Source organism: Rhipicephalus sanguineus, chromosome 2 (genome assembly GCF_013339695.2).
Source record: "Rhipicephalus sanguineus isolate Rsan-2018 chromosome 2, BIME_Rsan_1.4, whole genome shotgun sequence".
In the NCBI taxonomy this organism is placed as follows: domain Eukaryota; kingdom Metazoa; phylum Arthropoda; class Arachnida; order Ixodida; family Ixodidae; genus Rhipicephalus; species Rhipicephalus sanguineus.
Window position 1 is genome coordinate 197,210,958 of NC_051177.1, and position 23,206 is coordinate 197,234,163.

At 45.7% G+C, this 23,206-nt stretch overlaps 1 protein-coding gene across 1 annotated transcript in view; it reads left to right on the top strand.

Annotated features, from left to right (window-relative positions):
- Positions 1–23,206, top strand: part of LOC119383973 (sialin) — a 57,784-nt gene that overhangs the window by 29,354 nt on the left and 5,224 nt on the right. Inside the window, exons 5-9 of the mRNA XM_037652255.2 lie at positions 5,391–5,524; positions 14,323–14,472; positions 15,798–15,930; positions 18,699–18,854; positions 19,525–19,610. Coding sequence (XP_037508183.1) covers positions 5,391–5,524; positions 14,323–14,472; positions 15,798–15,930; positions 18,699–18,854; positions 19,525–19,610 — 659 coding nt within the window. The remainder of the gene's footprint in view (positions 1–5,390; positions 5,525–14,322; positions 14,473–15,797; positions 15,931–18,698; positions 18,855–19,524; positions 19,611–23,206) is intronic.

A 23,206-nucleotide genomic window follows, 5' to 3' on the forward strand; every position in this document is an offset into this window, starting at 1 on the left:
TACACAGACCTCACCATACTTGAAGCTTAAAATACAATTAAACCTTGATGTAACATTCAGTTGCTTCGGTCTTCTTCTTCGGCAGCAGTAAAACTTTATGCTTCGTTGTATTGAAGTAAGAAATAGATGGTGTTCTCTGAACATGAAGTTATGAAAAGTTCAATACTTCATTATATAAAGAATTTCATTATAGTGCTGAGTTCATTATATTGTGGTTTAACTTGCATGGTGCCTGATGAGCATGAAGTTAAAGAAGTTAAATGCTTCATTATTTGGAAAATTTTGTTATTATATGTTGATTTCACTATTCTTTTTGGTTCAGTCAAATTTTAACGAAGTCGTACCCAACACGAAAATACCTTGTTTACTTTTATTATGATCGTACCATGGAATTTTGTCATGCAGACTTGATTTTCCTTCCCGCCCCCCTCTTCCCCTTCCCCCCCTTCATTACCTCCACATAATGATCACACCTCAAACTTACTGCCACGGCAAGCAGTGATGGCAGCAGTGACGATGCTACATGTTTGCTATTTTGTGAGATGGACACTGCACCCTGGCATTAGATGCATCATATCTGGAAATGGGATGTAGACAGCGAGAATGCACGGCTGCAGGTGTGGGAAGGAAACACCAACGCATTGTCCACACTACAGTGACCTAGGTGCAATGGTACCTGCACGACATGAATATCATCATACATAGTGCATGACTCAATGACACAGTGCATTGCTTTGCTTTGCTTTGCCATCGCAAATTACCTGTGCAGTGTGGCATTGCATGACACATTTGACTTTTTTGGTCTGACACGACCTCACAACCAGCTCATCTGATCCTTGTGATAAGTGCTTCCTCTTTTTTCATGGTATGGTCGTCGCATAAGGATTGCGCTTTCCTTTTCTCAAGTGATTCTGTTCCAAACTTTATAATGAGCATTGATTCACTATTCACCATTGTTTACAATCACGAAGTGATTCATCAAAGAAATGGCAAATTAGCAATGCATTCAAAGCAGGCCCAGCAAGCAAGAACTCTGCCGGCACTGTTGGTGCACAAGTTGCTGTAGCAACAGCCAATTGGAAGACCTGTATGCACAGCAAATTTCATCAAGCTGGCTGTAATCAAATTTTTTTTTTTATATGCTGACATTATACATTGCTGGAGATAGGTTTGCGAGAAGCTTACCCAAAGAGGCAACCGAGAAAAGACGCGACATTCTCCACTGCCGCAGCGAACAAAGGCGCTGTGGCCGGTTTTGTCGACTCTCCGACACGGCGCAGAAAAAGCACTCGAGGCAGGTTGTCAACAAACGCGGGTTTATTAACCCAAGATGCAGCACAGTGCGACAATCACGGGTTTGTGGTCCGTCAGGGTAACTCTGCAAGACCAATCGAGTACGCTTGCCAGCTGCGCTACGACTATCACACAAAGGGCAGCAGTCGAGCGCACAGACGAAGAAGCCGCCTGCCAGAGCAGTGCGCCAACCTCTTGTGCAGGCCTGAGAGCATCTCTTGCGGGCAAGCCAACGCCAGACAGAAGCGGGCTCATGGGGAAGGGGGGTTATCACTGGCGGCCAATGAGGACAGGCGTTGCACAGTGACGTAAGCTAGCGTGGTAGCGCGAGCATTCTCCAGACATGTCCGGATGTGTGGCTCGTGCGGGGAAGACCGAAGCATGGCTCGCACCGAGCAAACAGGGCCTGGCGGCGTAGCCACGGTAGCCATGTCACCAAATAACGGAGGTTCCTGGCGCTCGAGCCGCGCGGGGCCAGCGCACACGTTAGCCGGGGAACGAGGCACCAAAGGGGAGGGCACACTCGATTCCCACAACATAAACAGTGTTGGAATGGAAAACCGAAAATCGTAGTAGCTTAGCTCGGCTATGCCAGGGTAGGTGTAGTGTGAGCTAAGGTGATTATTCTGGTATGGCTTTCCAGTGGATACCTTCACATGTTGGTGTCAGCAGCAATGAAAGAGCAGATATCCTAGCCAACGAAGCATTTTCAAGAGAATCGGCAACTACCAAAAGAGACAATTCGATGCCATTTTCGCTCCTTATGGAATTCGCCCCATCAGCCCTGTGTCACAAGAGGACTTAGTTGCACCGAGTCAACCCTGCTGTACAGAATAACCACACGATTGGCCTATGCTGCTGCATGGTTATTTAAAGTAAGGGGCGCTCCTTCCCCGCTGTGCACTGAATGCAATGAAGTTGTAGATATACATCACTACATCTGGTCGTGTAAGTGTTCTTGCTCTGAAAGGGAGAGACTAATGGACAGTACGAAGAAAAGAGGGTTTCCCCACGGTTTCTGCGAAGACGTTGTCTTCCCGGCAGGTGTGCAATTGATTCGCAAGTCCACCATACTTTTACGTTTTCTACGAGAGACAGGTTTAAGTGATGTATGGTGAGACATACTACATGGAAAGAGTCGCTCAGGTGTAGCAATTGCCGCCCAGGTCTTCCCGTGGCAACATCATCACCACCACCACCATCTTTGGTTATGCTCATGGCAGCCACCCAAAAATGCTGAAATGCAAATCGTTTGAAACCTTGATACTATTCCAAATGCTGCTTGCTGCTGTTTTTGAGATTGGATGACACTCTGAGATCACGGAGTGCCTTATAATTTTTAACTTAGTGCAGCGACAATCCCTGATGCTTCTGAGGTGTGTATACTTGGTCTTCATACAGTGGAACCCCGCTGTTACGTTCCTCACTGCTGCGTTTTCCCGGCTGTTACGTCGTTTTCCGCCAGTCCCAGCATAGCTCCCATAGGATACAATGTATTGGGAACCCCGCTGTTACGTCGTAACTGTCGGACCGTTCCCATATGATACGTCGCGAAGTGCGCTCGGAGCCGACCGAGTGACTACCAAGAGAGCGGCCATGATGCATTTTCACGCAGCTTGGCCTCGTTTGACCGTAATATTAGCCGCATGAGAGGCGCAAGCAACAGAATCTTTCAATTGATGCAAACAAAAGCATGGCCTTCGAGATTCAAATTGCAAAGATGGCGTCTATGACGTAACTGCTCGCGAAAGCAAGGCCTTCGAGATTTTACTATTGACAAAACCATAGCCTTTGAGATTTGTATTGCACAAACATGGCGTGTATGACGTAATTGCTTGCGAAAGCAAGGCCTTCGAGATTGGCATTCACTTCTGCCATCGCGTTGGCGTAGACTCATCATCATTGTTATATGTCGGAGAACGGGAGGAGTTCCAGCTGGTTGGTGCTTGCATGGTTGTGCGTGCGGTTCGCGGTCGGTCTCGCCGCGCCGGTCGTGATTGCGTGTGCTTAGTTCTTTCATGTCTACAGCTGTTGGTGTTAAAAAAATCACATACGTTGATTACATTTCTGTGGATGAGGCCGTCCAAAGCTCCGCGTTTCTATCCATCGACTAGATCGTGGCTGAGCGCGCCAATTTTCGTGCTGCTCGTAAGAATTGAAATAAAATTCTGTACCACTAAATATTTTGCCGTTTTTCCTGTTTTTCGGCTCTTACGTTTCCCGTCTCTTACGTTTATTTCCTACGGTCCCTTCAAAAACGTATCAGCGGGGTTCTACTGTATTCACCAGTTGGCAGTGGTGCACAAGGGCTCCATAAAATCAGAGTTCCACAAAAACACTCCACATTATTCATCACATTACATCAGAAAGGAGCTAAGAGCTTCTGCTGAAGAAGCTCGATGGCTTGTACAATTCATGGCTTGCAGCCATGAATTGTATACCAGACGCAATTTCAGTGGCTCAATTTGGCACAGTTGGAGAGAAATAACCACGATACTCTGCGTCCAGTTACAGCACTACCCCGCATCGCTCCAATACCAACCTTACAGGAACATGCCCAGCTCAACAGTGTTGCAGAGGTGATTGAAAGAGCACATGAAATAAAAAAGCAACTTATTTCGACTGTCACTGCATTGCCCACTCATTTTTAGTGCAGCTGTCTGATTGACAGCTGACCCAGTCCAATGCCTTGCAGTGAATTCACCACGATCACAACTAATAAGCCAACAAAGTTACGGCGCAGCTATTCAACATGATGGCGTTGTGTGCATTGACATGCACACAACGCCATCATTGCATCATGCACTAATAGTTGCACAGTCTATAGAGACGCTGTTATCCTACCAGACAGTGAGAAGACATCGTTCCTCAATATTGCAAAAAGTTTCATCAGTGATTACCAGCACTATTTATCTGCGGAAGCCAGTGTGCTAGTAACAGAACTTATAGGTGCAAGAGGCCACCTCTGAGCTGCCTGCAGTCGAACAACTCAACATTTTCACCAATTTTTTAGCAGCCATTCAAGCACTCAAGAAGGTTCAACAGGGCTATCGAAATCTACGAGACAATACACACCGTTAATCATAGAACAGCTGCTTGCATCAGAGTCCACTGGATTCAAGGTCATACTGCAAACTCCCACAATTTTGCTGGTGATCTTCAGGTACACTGCCCTCCTAATGCAAATTTTCCGTGTCTGCCCGTCCCATCTCAACGTCTCAACTCACTCCGAGCCTGTAAAAATGTTTTTCCATTAGGACACACGTACTCTTTTTTCAGTGTGTGTCTGCTCCCTCCGCTTTCATCTTACTATGGCGGAGGAAGTTGTGCATCGGAGAATTAGGGCCACAGTGGCTGTTACACCGGCTGTGATCTCAATGTGGAGCAGGTTGCATTTACCACTGGGCTCTATGTGTCCATACTGCTCCGTTCCAACGATGGAGGCAGATGCGCACTACCTGACACGGACATGTCCATGCTTACAAATAGAACACTTCAGTCTTCTATTTCAAGTTGGCTTCTAGAGGGTACAGCGGCACTACCAGCTATAACAATTGGATACATAAGAGATTGCAGACAACACCACTTCAATTCATACACGACACAGTCCTTACAGCAAACATCTCGTAAATTGTGGGAGATGGCTGTGTCTGCACAGTCCTGGCCCACAGTGACAGCCGTGCCGCAAGTCCCAGCTGCACCCAGCAGCGTCCCTCCGAGAGTCGGCCACCAGCACAAGCTCCGCAACACTTGTGCTCTTTGTCTTCTTCGTTTCTTTTTCTCTTCCACAGTGTCCCTGTGGCGACATGCCCATAACATATGAAAACCAAGCATTGTGCCTTTAAGGCAAGTCATTGCAAATAAAAAGAAAAAAGAAGTCTCTCTGGGCATAAGTTCAACCAAAAAAAGGATTACATTCCTAATTCGCACTGTAGATGTTATTTTCACTGTCACTACATTGCTACATTGTTTCATTGCACTAATGCTGTAAATATCCATGCTATGCATGTTCAGAAAATTAACAGAACTGCACTTGTCTTATGTGAAAGAAATGCTTGCTTAGTTTGTGATGTCAGCCATGTGTCCCGTCTCTGCAGGTGTGCTTGGCTGTGTGTGGTTCCTGCTGTGGATGTACTTGGTGTATGAGTGGCCCGAGATGCACCCAGGCATCTCCAATCGCGAGCTGCAACATATCCAACGCTACCGGGGCAGCTCCTGTGCTGCTCAGCAGGTAAACTTTTTCCATAGCCTTGTCTAACCATTCTAACCATAGCTGTGTCTAAATAATTACGGAGCGTTAAGCGAAATGTCATAAAGGCGGTAAAGATGTATTGGATTGCAGTGATGGAAAGAAAACCGACTTTGAGCAACTACCGAAAGGGTAAAGACGAAATAAGTAAGGATATGTTTTACTATAATTCAAGGGGAAGTGTTTGAAGCAAGATCTGGTTGCATTAGAATGTGTTATTAATTGAGATTAAATAAAGAAGAGAAATGCACATGCATGGGGAAGGTAAGGAAACGACGGAGCATGCTTTAATGGAATGTGAAGATGTACACTCGGTTGTGTGTTAGGGGACTAGCCAACACGAAGCCTTGGGTTTTAGGAACATCATTGCAAAGGTGAACAGGTTGGCGATAGAGATAGGTAAAAGACTACTGGAAGATTGGTGGCGGAGATGTTAGCAGAAAGAAAAGAAAGCAGGAAAGCTAAAGTTAATCTGCGATAAAGTGCAGAAAGTTGGGCTGTAAATTTATAAGTTCTTTTTTTATAGGAAGATAACATTAATCAAGCTGGACAAGATTAGGTCGTAATTTAATAATGATACAGTATAGACCGCTTATAACGTATGTCGCCGGAGTCGCGAATATCCGCACTATAAGCGGTACCGCACTACAACCAAAACAACCTTCTTCAAAGGCTGCACTTGCGCAAAACGTGTTGAGCATGTAGCCTCGCGTGTCCGATAATCGACATACGCGATTTGGGGCGCTTACAACCACTTAAATCTCCAAATGTTCAAAAATTAACCGCCAAAGATCCGCATTGCCAACGAAATGAACACGGGGGAAAAAAGCAAACAAAACAAAGTGCCATCGCGGAAATTCGCCGACTACGTTTCAGGCCACCTCGAGGTATGCGCATTACACAGAAACCATGTCAAATCGCGACCGAAATTTCACGTGCTGAGCGGTACCGATCATTCGATTTCACGGGCGCGCATGCGATGTTCAAGACATTGCAATCGAATCCAGAACCACCATTCGAGAGTTGCATGTGCCAACCATGCCCTCGTTTTCATTAACGATATGATTCCCTTCCCTTCAAATGCAGCCATCGCAAAAAGTTTCGTTGATTCCGCACCAAACCACAACTTTTATCGCCCGCGACCGCTACTGAAAAGCAACCAACGCTGATTAAGCCTACCTGCGGTTCAGCATGTTGTCGCGGGAAGTTTGTCCAAGACAACATGAAGATCGGACATCAAAAAGATCGTACTCAAGCACTAACCCAAGAACAGCGCGCGTGATACGAAGTTTGTGTTCGCGACCGGGAGATCAACGGCGACAAAAGGCGAAAGCTCGCGTCATGAAGCCGCAAAACTTTTCAATTTGCGGACCAGGTAGCAAACGCGATATCTGTAGCAAGTGTGATGACGACGACGCTTTTCCCAACAAGAAACTTACTTTAAAGCGCACTTGATGAGGGTGCGATCGTACGTTCCACGCGGAACGCGCTGCCAGCAAGCGGCCGCGGAGCCTTGCCGCCGCCGGTGCAAAGGCTACTCCGTCGCCTAGGCAACCACCATCCTTCACCACTCGGTGAGCCCGCACAGCGCTGCCGCGGTCTTTTTCCTCCCTCCACCCCTCGTTCGTTCACTGTGAGTGCCCTCGCCCTTCGTAACGACCTCGTCGCTCCCTCCCCAGCGGCGTACCTCCTTTGAGAACCGCACTCGCTACCGCGTTTGCCGGAAATATTTTCCCGCAACCGCATTATAAATGGTATTTCATCTTGGGAGACTGCACAATAGGCGGTATGCGTATACATGCGGTTCTACGGGAGGGTAAACGGGAGTCGAAAAAGACCGCATTATAACCGGTCCTGCACTATATGCGGTTACGTTATAAGTGGTCTGCACTGTAATCATAATAATAATAACAACAGAACTTTGAGCTTGGTGGAGCGCAGGCCACCGCCCTGCTATAAAAGGGATGTTTTTTCATCCGTCCATCCACTGCCATTGAAAAAACTCGCATGGTCCCTTATGCATTTGCCTTACATGACTGGAAGGCAAAAGCCATTTTCTTTCTTTTCTTCGTCTTCTCGGTCGATATTCTTCTCAGCCCTCAAAAGATTTCTGCGCCTAGCGTGGTTTTGCATTGCCTCCAGGATCGGAGGCTTTGCAAACTTTCTACACCTCACGGGCCTCCGGAATCGGCCCACCTATGACCAAGTTACGACGTCATGTGATGGCGTCACTATTTGATGTCACATAGCGGTGTCACAGTGACGTCACTATGTATGACTTCATGATGACGTCGCAAATTCTGGCGATCTGTGACGTCATGAGTTGACGTCGTTGTAGCATGATTTTTTTCATCACTCGCGTCGATGCCGACGGTTGCTTTTCGTATTTTGTGAGGCACGTAAGGCTTTCGCCTTAATAACTGAAACCTACCGCCATCGCACAATTTAAAGGCTCCTCCAGGCAACGAATGAATAGGAGACTGAGAGGGAAAAGCTATCTCTAAGAAAAAAAAAAAACAATGCTCATATGGGGATGTGTGACGTATACTATATATCTTTTGTCCCTGCCCTATGCTGGTGACATGTGAACTAAGACAGTTCCACTTTCATTCAAAGATTTCACTTTCGGATCTCTTTAGGAATGTCACCCTCAGCTATGTCACATGTATCGTCTACATTTTTTGCTGATCGATGACAAGCAAAATGTAGAAATTACCCTACGTCTTATAAGAAAACCGTATTACCGCCCTACGACCCTACACTGGCCAAAATATTGCGAAAATACCCTACAAGTAGGGTAATTACCCTACGGTTGGCAACCCTGTCGTCTTGTTGCACTCTCCATTTTGACATCTCTAGGCGGTGGGTCGTGTAGCAGCCTTCTCTTAGGAGTCCACAAATAGCTCACACAAGAGGAAGAAGCAAATTAAGACATGTAGTTTGTGGCATACACACAAGCGTGACAAGGCTTGCAATGAGGTTCCGGCAAACATTCAATGTTGACATCTCGTCCTGGTGAGCTGTTTCTTCATAGACAAAATGATGCCCGAACAGCCCATATGACAGTCAGGACATTCCTTCTGAATCCTACTTACGTTATTCATATCATAATTCCAATGTATTTTAACTTTGGCAAGGAAAACATGCACATATATGAACGGAACGATCAGACAAGCACTGGCTGGCTTAGGAAGTCCAATTTGATTTTGTAGTCGCCGAATCATAGAGGGCATACATTCCGCTTTATTTATTCATTAATGTATTGTGAGAGATTGTTTTGCTTATTTATTCTTGTTATAGTAACCTTAATTATGTTTGGTGGAGCTTTGGTTTATAAAGACAGATTATAAGTTTATGCACAAAGCACACTACGGCAAAACCTCATTAATTCGAACTCGGTTATTTAGAAATCCCACTTCATTCGAAGGGTTTCTGTGGTCCCGTATTTTGCAATGTAAACTTGAGTGGATAATTTGAAGCAGCGGTCAGTACCAGCCCGGTTAATTCGAAAACTTTGGGTGCCATGTGCCAATTCCCAATCCCGATTACGCCGCAAATCTGCAGAAATGATGGCCTTTAGGAGCCACAAGGCAATGCAGTGTAGCGATACTGATGAGTGACAGGTGAAGCACAACAGCCTCGCTGCTGCCAGCGCAAGAAAGAAAAGAAATGCGGCATCGTGGTCAGCCGAAATGTGCGCCTGCGGAAAAGAAGACGTGTTTCACTGCAACACAGCGGTGACATGTGGGCAGCATGACGCATGCTTCTCGCTACGTCAGCGCGTCATGATTTACCCATTCTTTTTGGGAAAACAAAGAATAAATAAAGGAGAGTCTGACGGAATTTGCTTTGTATGCGAACATCTGATTGGCGGTTGCTCCGGCAGTTAGTGCGCTTGCACTGCTGGTGGAGTACTCGCCTGCAACACCTCTTCGAAAACTTCAGTGATCATGTTTTCGATCCAGAACACATGATGCGAATGGTCGCATCATGACGCGCTGACTCTGCGAGGAGTAGGCGACATGCTGCCCACGTGTCACCGCTGTGTAGCAGTGAAGCACATCTTCTTTTCTGCAGGCACGCATTTCAGTTTCCCACGACACTGCTTTTTTTTTATTGCGATAGCAATTATATGGACAGTCTCGGCTGGTTTTTCCCGCCGCCATCATGCACTGTATATATATATATATAAGTATGTATATATATATATATATAAAAGTCCCGAAGAAAAATACTTCAGAAAAATGCTTCCGAAGCGCGGAATCGAACCAGCGACTTCTCGCTTCACAGCGCGTGGTGCTAACTACTACGCCACAAAGCGCAGATCCTTCAGGTAGCTAACGGCGAGCATTATATACACACTACCGCTGGCAGGACTCAGAGACTGCTTATACCGTAATTACAGTAAAAGCTCGTTAATTCGGATTTCACGGGACCGGAAAAAATGTCCGAATTAACCGAATGCCGAATTAACGAATAAACAGGAAAAACAACAATTAAATCAAGTTGGAGAAGCATACCTTTATTTGCAGAAGTATTTTGTAATGGTCGTCTGCGTTTTCACGCAGATTCCGGCTTACATTACAATTTTTCTTAACTTTTCCAGATGGCCAACAGCACGCAAACTGTCGGAAGTGCTCAGGCAAACGCCCTCTAATATCAAAAGCGCCTCCGAGACTTCCCGTGAGGTGCGATGAGGTCGTGACATCATTAATAATTTCTTGATCGGGCAGGAGACCAGTCGTGGCGACACAATCATCAATCGCGATGTAGTCCTGAAGGGTCATATCTGTGGGAAGGACAGCATCGAAGGTCGGGCGGTCACCGTCGGTGGACTCGGCTACTGCCGCATGCTCGGGCCTCACATGTAAACACGGTCACAACGGGAAAAAACAAGAACTCCGCAAGAAGAGACGGTGCCGACATAGAGTTTCCTAAAATGACCTAGAAGGAACTCTGGCGCTGCGATCGTTCAGCCACCATGGGAATGATGGGTAGTACACGGATTTGCCTAGTCTTCGTGCTTGTGGGCTTCGAACGCACTTGTGGCTTTGTTTATTGCTATGTTTTGGTTTTCTTTCGGATAAAAGAATGGATCGTTGTGAACTTCGTGACCAGATTTGAATCGGTTAGCCTAAAGAAGTTAAAGTGGTGAAGTGAAACTGCTGATTTTTGCTGAACTTCGTTTTGCGACAAAGCGGATGCAGGCGACGCGAAGCCAAACGGAGCCGAAAGAACGAAGTTTAGACAAATCCGTGTACTACCCATGATTCCCATGCTGGCTGAAGCGCGTTGCATTGCAGCTCCCATAGACACTAGCGCCAGAGTTCCCTCTAGTAAGTATTGTAGGAAACTCTATGGGTGCCGACACAACACAAGGGAAAATGGCGTCGGAGGCGCAGTGGAGCGAAGAAAGAAGACGCCGACGTTCGGTGACGCCGCGATCGCCCCCACTAGTTGATGACGATGGCGATGTCACTCAAGTTTCGGTTTCGCCCCAGTGGTGCCAGCGCTGCTTTACCACACATTTGTGTAGCGGCAGCCGTCAGAATTTGTCCGAATTAAGCGGTGCAGAGCCCAATTCTGACGAATTAACGAAGGTTTGGTCCCATAGATTAACATGCACTTTGGCCGGGACCAATAGAGCCGTCCGAATTATCCGAATTTCCGAATTAACGGGTGTCGAATTAACGAGCTCTTACTGTACTCTAATCTAGGCCGACCCCGATTCTAAGCCGACCCCCTAAAGTCCGAAGCCCGAAAAAAAAAACTTACCTTGAATGTAGGCCGGGTTAAATTCACAGAGAAAACATTTATTGAAAATATGAAAATGAAACGGAGCAGTTAGTTCATCATCAAGATGCCGCGCTCATTCCGAGTCGTCGTCGCTGATCTCTTTGTCACTGTCCTCAAACAGTGCGCAATCCTCGGTGCCATCAAGCGCATTTGATATGCCGCACTTCTTGAAAGAGCGCACGATCAAAGTTCCTGGGATGTCGTCCCACGCTGCAGCCACCCAGCCTGCCAACTGAGACAGTGATGCCCGCTTGATGCGGCCCGTCGGCGTCAGCTGGTGGTCCTCGGTGCTTAACCAGTCCGTGTATAATCCCCGCAGGCGATCCTTGAACGGCTTGTTGATGCAAACATCGAGTGGCTGCAATTGGCCCGTCATACCACCCGGTATCACGGCGAGGTCGGTGTCCATTTCAGCCAGCGCAGCCTTGACGCTGTCGGTCAAGTGCCCGCGGTACGAGTCCAGCACATGGAGAGAATGCTTGCACAGAAGGGCGCCTGGACGTCGCCACCATACGATATTCAGCCACTCCTCGACCATGGCGCTGGTCATCCAGCCGTTCTCGTTGGCCCGCACAATGACATTTCGCGGGAAGGCCTCTTTGGCGGGCAGCGTCTTCCTCTTAAAAATGATATAAGGAGGGAGCTTGTGCCCGTCCGCTGTGCAGCACAGCATCACAGTCGCGCGCTGCTTTTCATAGCCCGCAGAGCGCACCTTCACTTCCTTGGCCCCTTTTTCTGAGACTGTGTACGCCACCGGCATATCAAAATACACCGGCGTTTGGTCCGCGTTGCCGATTTGGCCTAGCAGATACACTCTCGCTTCTCTCTTCCGAAGCACGAAACGCTGGAACTCCAGCAACTTCTCTTCATAGTCAGCCGGTAACTTTTGGGCGATTGAGCTGCGACGACGGAGGCTGAAGCCAAAGCGCTTCATGAATTTCTGCAGCCAGCCTCGTCTGGCTTTGAAGTCTGCCGCCGAAACACCTTGCTCCCTTGAAAGCGCCCTCGCCGTCGCCTGGAGCACTTCCGTTGTCACTGGAAGGGCAGCTGCTCGCTGCGTCCGAACGAAGTCTGCCAATGCCGTCTCCATTTCAGGGTGACGGCCTTTCCGTGGACCGGTAAAAGCCATCCTCGTTGTGGCGCACGCGAAGAGCTTCTCCCGTTGGCCCCTCCAGCGACGAACATTCTTTTCGTCCACTCCAAAGTCCTGCCCGGCTTGAACGTTGGAGGACGACTCCGTGGCTAGCACAACTTTCCTTTTATACGCCGCACTATAATGACTACGCTCGTTTGGCGCCATTGAGTTACGCCACACACAGCCCACTCGAAGCAAGACTCGAACTGACGAACGGCTCGCCTCAACACTCGCCACAAAGATAAAAATGGCGGCCTCGCGTGCGTACTTAAGCCAGGTGTTGGCTCGGCTACTAACGGCTACAACACTGTCTAGGTGGCGCTAGTTTTGCAACACTTTTCTCGGTGAAAAATGGCGCGTTTTTCAAAATCCTCGAATCTAAGCCGACCCTGGAGTTTTATACAAAGAAATTCCGGAAAAACTATCGGCCTAGATTCGAATAAATACGGTAAGTGTTTCTTCATTACCAGCGAGATGGCGCGAGGAGTGCAACGGGCGCATTTAAAAGTCGTCGGCCAGCTCGCTCGCTTAGAACCGTGCCCTTCCGCTGTCTGCTCGCGCGGTAGTTGCTGCAGGGGGGTAGGTGTTTCTGCAGCATAGCAGCGCGTTCATCACGAGCCGCTTTTCTTGCTGTCGCATTGATTGCTTCACCCTTGCAGCGAAACTGACTTTTTTTTCCCCCTTTGTGTTACCAGCAGTGGGGCCCGCCGTTTCCCTGGTCTGGCGCTAAAATTGGGACCGGGTATTGCTGGATAACATAACCCTTGGAGCCGCAAACTAGCAGGCACAGCAAACGACCACCACTGATTACTTTCAGTAATTCAAAGTTCCTTGCATACCTCTTTTTGTGTTTTTGGTTCATTCGAAAATCCGTTTATTTCGAAGATTTTTCACGGTCCCAGCAACTTTGAATTAACGAGGTTTTACTGTAGTTAATTGCTGTGCCATCCTGTGGTGTAATTATAAAATTTGTCACAGTTCTTGCATTGTTCTGCTGCATGACAGTGCAGTGCCTTATTCCTGCACGCCGTACACAAGAGTTAAGCTCCGCTTGGCATTAAAATATCTTCACTGTATCGTATATTCATTATGGACATGCGTGCTAATATTGTGAAGAAGTCGTGTAGTCCTCCATCTTGCAGGTTTACACAGAACTGATTTGCGATACTCAATGTGCCCGTGAATCAAGTGGTCGGTTAATTCACTTTCATGCTGTGATCTGCTAGTCTCCACATTAGTTCATGCTGTAAAGCAACTGACCCAGAATGTTGTTGGTCCTGGGTTTGAATCCTGGACAGTATGAATTTTTTGTCAACTAAGAAATCTGTATGGATTTTCTTTGCAATTCGTAGTTTGAATGGATGGATGACAGCTTTTCCCTTTCAAGACGCAGAAACGTTGCATATGATGTCGCACCACTGCCAAAGTTTGAATGAAAGGAAAAGGTTCTGCCTGGCATTGCATAAGTGTCGCTTTTTTGCCAGTGTGAGTGGTTGGCCACTGTCACTGAGGGGCCAGAAACCTACGCCGTGCTGTTTCATGGTTCTCACTATTTTGCCAGAATCACTGCTGCCCGATCCAGAGTCGACAGCGGCATGCCACTCTACCAGTGACATCATACGCAACGTTTCTGCTCAGGTCACTCGACTCTCTCGCAGGTGACACTGACTGGACATTTTGCTGCTGTGCCTTTTATGATATGGAAACGTGCTGCAGGCTTCTGCAGAACTGATTTGCCGACAGTTCCTTGTGTAGATGAGTTTGTATTTTGATGTTCGAGTTTGCCTTGTCACTTGCGAAAATCACCCAGGTTTGTCTTGAAGTGCCTTGTGTGCTGTCGTTGTTGCAGCCGCATGGAGTACCATGGGGCCGCCTTTTGAGGTCGCGCAGTGTCTGGGCCCTGGGTGTGACCATGTTCTGTGGCAACTGGGGCTTCTACCTGCTGCTCATAGATTTGCCAAACTACCTTCGTGGAGTCCTGCACCGGCCCATTGGAAGCGTAGGTTGCAACATCAACAGTTCTCTTTTTGCACGTTGCACCCGCATTTTGAACAACGAGGAGTCAAGTTCGCAAAGGTTTTCATTCGTGCAAACGGTTTGCAATCAGCCAACCACTCTAAGCCAAGTTCTGCCAAAATCATGTGAAAACAGCCAAAACTATAATATGATTATGAGGCACACCATAGTGCAGCACTCTGGCTTAATTTTGTTCACCTGGGGTGTACACGGATGTTTTTGCATTTCCCCTTTGTTGAAATGTGGCCACTGTGTCTGGGAAGAGAGCCCACGTCCTCAAACATAGCTTGCCTGCTAAGCTACTATGGTGGCTGCCAATCACATTCACCAATGCAGGTGCCATCATTGGCACGATCCTGCTATTTCAGACAGTTGTAGCCCAGTGAGAACATTCTTGTGAATATGGGCTGATTTTAGCTAAATCCAGGGGTAGGTTTGATCAAGCCAGCTTACCCAGGAGTGGACTTACTTGTGGACGAAGAGCTTAGCGAAATTGACAGTGGGTTGTTTTGCAGAGAGTTTTATGCTGCAAAAGTAAAAGCTTTTGCACCATTTTCACTTTTTTGTAACTTGACAACATTATGCAGACACTTAACAATAGTTCTTAATTAAAAGCTAACTTATTGAATGAATGAATGAGTGCTACAGGCATGTGGTCTAAGCATGGAGCGCAAAACACATATACACGGCATAAAAAGCCTTGTGCAAGCCATTACAAAAAGTTCTTCCTTAGTACAGGTGTAATTAAGATGCCTGGGGATCTGGCAACACTGACCTTATGTGCCATTTTCTCTGAGGAATAGCTGTGAATGTTGTGTGGCTTTATACACATTGCAGTAAACTAGTCGGGACGAGATGGACAGGATTTTAGTTTTTAGCCAGTTCTGCTTTACCTATTGTGGGGGGGGGAGGAAATAAAGCATAACATGTTGCCAACATTAGCGCGAACCTTTCGCTTTGCATATAGCAGCAGTGAAAAGCAGTGGGAAGACACTACAGAGCAATCCTGAAAGTAGCAGCTGTGCATGCATATTACACTTACAATGTTACGATAAAGAAGATTTCACAAATACCACTGCTCTATCCTTTCTCTAGCTTTGCAGAAGGCTCATATTCTATTGTAGCTATCATTCAGTGTGACACTTGGGCAGTTACTTGCCTTGTTTTGAAGAAAATAAATGTGTACTTACATCTGTTAACAAAAGAAAATGTCTGCTGCAAAGATGGTGCTTGCACAGATTTATCGCCCCACCTGCTAGCAGCTCTGGAAAGCAACCACTACGAGAGGGCATTTTGTTTCCTTTGCAGAATGGCTACGAGAATGCAGCTGTGCACATAGCTGGTGCTGTGAGCATGTTGCTGTGTGCCCCCATAGCCGACCTGCTTCGCAAGCGCCAGACGCTTTCTGTCACTGTTATTCGCAAGCTGTTCCAGACCTTTGGTAGGTGTGCACACATTATTCTGTGTCATTTCATCATCATCGTCATCAGCCTACTTTAAGACCACTGTCGCGTGAAGGTCCTTTTGAGTGAGCTCCATCCCACTGACTCCGTTGTATGCCATCAAATTTCTTAATTTCATCATTTCACTTAACCCTCTGCTGTTCTCAGCTGTGTTTTCCATCCATTGATGACCATCCTGTCGTTCTAACTGACCATTGGTTATCTGTCCTACAGATTACATGACCTAAACAGGTTCTTTTTTTTTTTTTAAACGTCAGTTAGGATATCAGCCACCGCTGTTTGTTTTCTGATTCACTGCTTTCTATTCCTATGTCTTAATGCTAGACCATTCTAATTTTCTATTCTGTCACATGCAGCATAGTTCTTAACTTCGCCTCTGGTTTCTTCGTTATCCTCCAAGTTGCTGTTCCGTGTGTTGGTGCTGGCAAAATACAATAACTGTACTCTAAAGCATGCTTTTAGCAGCGGAGCTGTTAAAGCATGCTTTTAGCAGCGGAGCTGTTAAAGCATTCTGTTGCACCGGGTAGTGAGAACAGAAACTCAGCCCGGCTGCACCTCACTTCATGTTGCCTAGCAACCGCCTATGACGTCACAGCCAAGTGACATCATAGGTGGTTCATAACGTCAGCTGGGTGACATCATGAATTTTTATGACAACAGTGACGGGTTTTTTTTGTGTACATCAATCCCAGTTGCACATTTAGTCTGGCTGTATTGCCCCTGCTCTCCCCCTTTCCTCCTGGCGCAAATGGAAAACCCATGCCTCCGCATGCACTCACTATTTACTATAACTTCAGCGAATGCAGAGTGGGCTATAAAACATTGACGAGAAGTCCCTGTGATGGCAGTGCAATGAAGAGAAGCACTTCAAGCTTGCCAAGGGTATGAACGGAACTGTCTGCGCATACCCCAAGTGCAACATGTGTGTGTCTGCAAGGCTGAAAATGCATGCAAAGCAATCGGCATCATCATTACTAGCAAAAACAGACCATTGTGCCTACTGCCAAGAAAGCGGCACAACAGTCAAGTAGTGCAGAAAAGCTGTGCTCGAGAAAACATTGTGTTCTCCGTGAAGCAGTCCACCAAGCAAATCGCATAATAGCAGAACTTTTGGCATATAAATATCATTAAAGTACTAAACTTTCACAATGGGCCTTTCTTTTATGCTTATTTTAGTCATAGCATGCTTAATTTGAAATGCAGGTTGATGAGAAAATGAGAACACAGTAACCTGCTTTTAAAGACCCCTCATATAGGGGCATGAACCGCTTCCTGGTGCGTGTCTCTTGTAAAGAGGTTCAGCTGTATTTAGTGTGTGACCTCATGCTTGACTGTACGAGCACTGTACACAGACTTTTCACAAACTTAGAAGTTCAAAGATTAGCATGTATGCATTATAGGACAGACTGGCCAGTGATTTAGACAGACAGCACCTCCTCCATGTTCAGAGTGGCTTTGGTAGCCAGAGTGAGAGAGGGAAGTCGCAGAAGCATTCTACATAAAGCAAACGGGTGATGTCAGTTTACAGTCTTCATCCCTTCAAAATAAGAAACGTGGTTTTCTCAGAAACAGACTACGCATTCTTTGATTATTATGCACAGTTGGTTGGACATTATCGTGATGCATGCACAGTTTAATCGCGTGTGGAATAACTCTGTTGGAGGTGGCACCTATCCTGTTGATTGTGTTCCTTCGTCCATGTTTAGTTTGTGTCAAAAATGCTTTCTTCAAATATTCCTAGGTGCTTGTTGTTAGCATGTTTCCCAGCTCAATCTCGCATGCTTTTTGTTGCACCCAGTACTTGTAGCTCATGGGAAATGATTAGATTTTTTTAGCAGAATGTCGACAGCGGAGTTCATTTGCATTTTGAGGGGTGGAAGGGAGACAGGCACGTGAGGTTGGTGGTGCAGAGAAGGCTCAAAAACATGCTCTATTCTAAGAGTGTGTTGTGCATTTTATGCCACAGATGGGTGTGGTGGCTGCTAGCGTTGCTTTGTTTGTTTGTTTGTTTGTTTGTTTGTTTGTTTGTTTGTTTGTTTGTTTGTTTGTTTGTTTTTGTTTGTTTGTTTATCCCTTTCTGGCATTTCACACACAAGCTTTTCCTTTTTTGCACAGACACCCAGGAGTCAGAAATAATTCTTATGGCCCATAACACAGCATCTGAACAATGTAGTAAGCAGTTTTTCACCGTACAAGACACAAGATTTTAAGATGTAGCGGCTCTTCACTGTTATGTTCAGTACATTGTCTAAATCAGTATCGTCATAAGTGGACTTGACTGTGAGAGCAAACGTCATCACATAGCCAATGTGTTGAAATAAATTTTTTATTGTTGTAGCAAGCTTGATCCTGTTGGTAGGGTTGAATGGTCTCGTTCAAGTGGCTAGGCATTGATCAAAGAACAGTGTTGAAAGGAGAGCACACCACCTCTTCGTGGCTTGAATTAGTATCTCTTTTTTGCACAGCAGCATTGCAGAGACATGGGCTGCAACTAACTAGCTGCGAAATTTCATTGTAGCTATAGTAAAGCATGAATTGATGAATTAACGAGTCACTAAGCCGTGTCGGCATGTGTACTGTGGTGCCTGCTACGAAACGAATGCAAGCCCTCACTGATACACAAAAGCAGTATGTTCGTCCATCAGCTCATGCATGGTTTTCACACAGAGAACGTTTTTGAATCGGAATTCTATGCCATAGAAAGGTGTAAAGTGGTGGCTGCTAAGGGGCATACTCACCCATGCAGGCTTACTGGGCCCAGCGGTGTGCCTCTCACTGGTTCCCCTGGTGGGCTGCGATGCAAGGGCAGCAATCGTGTGCCTGGTCTCTGGCATGGCCCTGTACGGGTTCACTGTCGGAGGACAGAGCCCACTAGCCCTGGACATTGCACCAGATTTTGCAGGTGGGTTCTCATTGGGACTGATTTGATTGAAAGAATATGCGGCCACATTACCTTTTTTTTTTTTCTGGTGATAATGTGACAAGTTCATAGATTTTTTTTTTTTTCAGCTTGCTAAACTGTGCTAGGTAAACAGAAATAAAAAGCAGCAGCTTATACTGGAAAAGTGTTTTTCCGTAATTGTAGATTCTAACTGAATTTGGGTTGCCAGATTTAATTCATACTTCTGTTATCTGCCACCTAACACCAGCCAAGCATAGCTGCAGTACAAATAAGCGGTAATGATGGCAATGCATTCTTCTCTGCAGTACCGGCATGGCACCAGTGCATATTTTATTACTTATAACCTGCACAAAATATATACAGAAACTTTGGAGCTAAAGTCAGGACGCGGGTTATACGTGAATTTCGTTGTGCAAGTTGGCTTCACGGAACTGTTTCCAGATAATGCAATGAAAGTGGCTTCATGTCAATGCATGTTTTATTTTGTTTGTTTGCTTTTTTTTTATTTTTATTTTTTCATGGTTTGTAGTTAAGAGTATGGGTTATATGCAGGGGCAGGTTATCCATGAGAAAATACGGTGCGCACTGTTCTCGAAGGAGGGCTACAAAAGTGTGTGTGTTGTGCTTCTAGTGTTTGCATCACCAAGAGCGGTGTCACCTTTTTATGCAGGCACGGTGATGGGCATCGTGAACTGCATGGGCAACCTGTCAGGCATGCTGGCACCCCTGGTGACTGGCTACATCATCGAGCACGATGTGAGTCACTTGCTGCTCCTTTCTGGCAGCTGCATCACTCACTAACTTGTGTGCAGGTGTCAAACACCTTTGTAGCAGCTTTCCCGCTGGTCTAGAGTCAACTTGTACTTGACAAATAGAAACAGTAGGAAATCAATGCAGTGCCAGTCCACTTCAGTGTAGTTGCAATCGGGTATTCATCACTTATCATTCTGTTTTAAACAACACCCTTCATTTCTGCACTTGTGGACGCTAACTGGTTTGCTGACCATTTCTATCTATGTTGGCAACAAGTTGACTGAACTAAACAGAACAGCAAGCTATTTACCTAATTAAAATATACGTCTAAAAAAACAAAAGAAATTACACTGTGACAACTGGCCTCAGCGTCACCACAATCCTCTGCACAAAATCTGTGAATTGTGTACAGTTAAACCTGGATATAACGAAATTGACAAATTACCGCAAAAATACGTTATAAACATGTTTTCGTTATATCCAATTTCAGCACGAAAATTTGAAAAAACAAAAACGCACAAATTAAACACAAGGGGGATTGAAGGCAGAGCTCACCCAAAACATTTATTTAGCGGCAAAAAACTGTGTTATCTTGCTCTATTGCTTGTTTGTGAGGGATGGCAATACAGCAACACAACTGCGCATTGCTGGAGCCAATCTCGGACGCCACAGTCTCGCGAATCCACGGTGCGGCGCAAGACGGCAAAATGTGTGAGAACAGTGACGAGTCGACCTTCGAAGATCCGTTGTTGTCACCGTGGTCGCAGACAGTTTCCACCAGCGCCTAATCTGACATCTTCTCGGCAGTGACGACACAGTTGTCGGCATTAAAAAATATCGCAAAAGCTGCACGTTGTTGGGCTGCTCCATGCGCACGCAGTGAAACCACGCACACGCACACGGCGTCACAACAAAATACGGATACCACAAAATATTCGGAAAAGCGTTCTCCATAGTGGCGCGGCCCTACATATGCGGCGTGAACTCAGAAGCGTAACAACACGGAGCAAGATTCTTTTTTCTTTTTAGTGACGTCATTTGGTGTCACGTTAATGAAGTGCAGAGACTACTGCAACAACCAAAGAGTGGCACTGCCAACGCAAAAGCCCATTTTTGTTTTTGTTTTTGTTTTTTAATAAAGCCAGCGTGGCAGCACCCGCGAGCGGCTGGATGAGGTTTGAAAGGAGGGGAGAAGGGGGGCACGTCCGCACATGCGCCCACGGTGGCAAGTTAGCTGGCTCGAGGGGCGCAGGCCCGCCTCGCGCACACCCGCACGCACAAACGAGCGCTCACTCTCGCCTTGCAGTCGCCGAGGCTTCAAGCGCACCATGCGTGCCGCCACCACTTCACGCTCCATTGGCGGCGGGGCAACTGCAGAAGATGCATGCAGCTTCTGCTCATTACAAAATGACAAACTTCGGGGCAAAATCTGTGGGTTGTCAACGGCAAAAAATTCGTTATATCAAGAGCGTCTCTCGTTGCCACTTTGTTACATAGAGGTCGCAAATACATGTGCTCCTATGGAGTAACGGCAGGCAATAGAAAAACTTCGTAATATCGAATTCGTTGTATGGAGGTTCGTTATAGGCACGTTTAACTGTATTTCTTTCATAATTATAGTTGCTAATTATTTCATCATAGCAGAAAATAATCCCACCTCAACAAAATTATACATTTTAGATATTTGGAAAAATTTTTAGGCCACAGAACCTGTTTCTTGCAGTGCTGCTGCTACGCATTGAATTGGTTAAGCATTTCTACAACCTTTGTGTTTCAATGGTAGGAGTGATACAGCTCCTTTTTGTTGATAAAGTTTTGAGCATATTAGAAAAATATTGACTCAGCTGTTCATAACACTGCATCTGACATCGGTGCACGAAAAACACGAGACAAGCTCTGTGCTTCATGTAAACATTTCTTTGGGAAGTGCACAGCCATGTATAAGCTCATAATTGCAAAATAGCTGGCAAAAATGAAACACAGTGGCACTTGCAGCTGATATCCATACGAATTAGAAACCATCACGGATTGCTCTGCAATATACTCTCTTAAGGCCAACCTTTGCAGAGGAAACGTTTACTGTTGGAAAAATCTACATAGTCTTAAAGACTGCTAAATATTCTCCACCCCACACAGATATGACAACCACGAAAAGGTGCGAATAAAACCTTTTTGTAAACAGCATGGCCTTTGAGATCAGTGGTACAATACTTTGTGCTGATCAGTTTCAAAGCCCTTATAATTGTGATGAGGTAGTCTCGATTACATGTTTACATAGAAGCACATACAGCCAAACCTCAGTATCACGAATTAGCATCAGGATACCAAATTAGTTTGTTACATCCAATATCCATTGCAAAATTAGACGTAGAAATCAGCTATAACAAATCGGCAATCTGGCTTGTGGAAAAAAATACTACTAGTAATAAAAGTGCATTATTCTATGCTTCAAACCCACTACAAACGAGGTCCTTACCTTACCTTTCTCCTTGTGACTGCATGTGCCTTTCTTCAACGCTGTACAAGTGGCGTCACCCTTCGTTGTCAGATGAGCGTCCAAAGTTTTCCCATTGCGTTCATAGAGTAGCGCAACCAGTCAAATGCACTTCTTTTTGCACTTGCTTACCAAAATTTTCGTAACTTTTTTAATTGATTAAAAAAAATGTGGTTGTGAATTGTCTTTCAACATTTATTTTGCTTTTTATGCTACCTTCCTAGTTTTGAGTCTCATGCAAACCAAATATTTCTTCGTTACAGCCGATACTGCAGCGGCTCTCATGCTTTCAGTTTCGTTACAACAAGAATAATTGCCACTGAAATAAAGTGTGACGAACCGAAGTTGCTATTTAGTTTGCTATATCAGTGTTCGTCATAACAAGGTCAAACTGTATGTTAAAAAGCGCTAGTCTGTGCAGTCTGTCAAGCATAGGCTCAGGCATGAGACCCACAGTTTCAGTCAATCAGTTGATCATTTTATTTATTACTTCAGAGAGCGGAGGGCATAGAAAAGAAAATGCTGTGGTGATTTTGACTAGGCTTTCCAGGAAATCACAATTTAGCTGTATGCAGTGGCAGCATACATAGCTTGTGCACATAAAAATAAGCACAAGAAATAGACATACTATATTATGCTTGTATGCAATCACCAAAACAATGACCAGCGTACAGGCAAATCAGTGAAGGAGAGAAAGAAACTACTTAAAAGGAAGACGCTACACCTAAAACATTTTCCGTATTTGAGCTTTGATGCATTTCCAGTGTTTTGACCTGAACCACCCCTCTTGCTTGGTGAAAAAACCCTTACAGCGGAAAGCAGGCACCACTTTGAACAGCTCAGCCAAATCTTGCAACATGAAGAAAGCATGAACCTGCAACATAAAGTAATATCAGAACCATTTTGTCTTAAAACATTTCATACAGAGAGCAGAGCTATTCTTAGCATTTGGGCTCCGTAATTCATGCATGGTGCTCATGTTTTGAGTGTTTTAATGAGCCACAAGGGACACACACAGAAGTGTATTCATAACTCTGCCATCTCTGTAAGCATTGAGATATTATCCTTTATTTCGTATTTGTGTTGAATAACTAGGTATAATTTA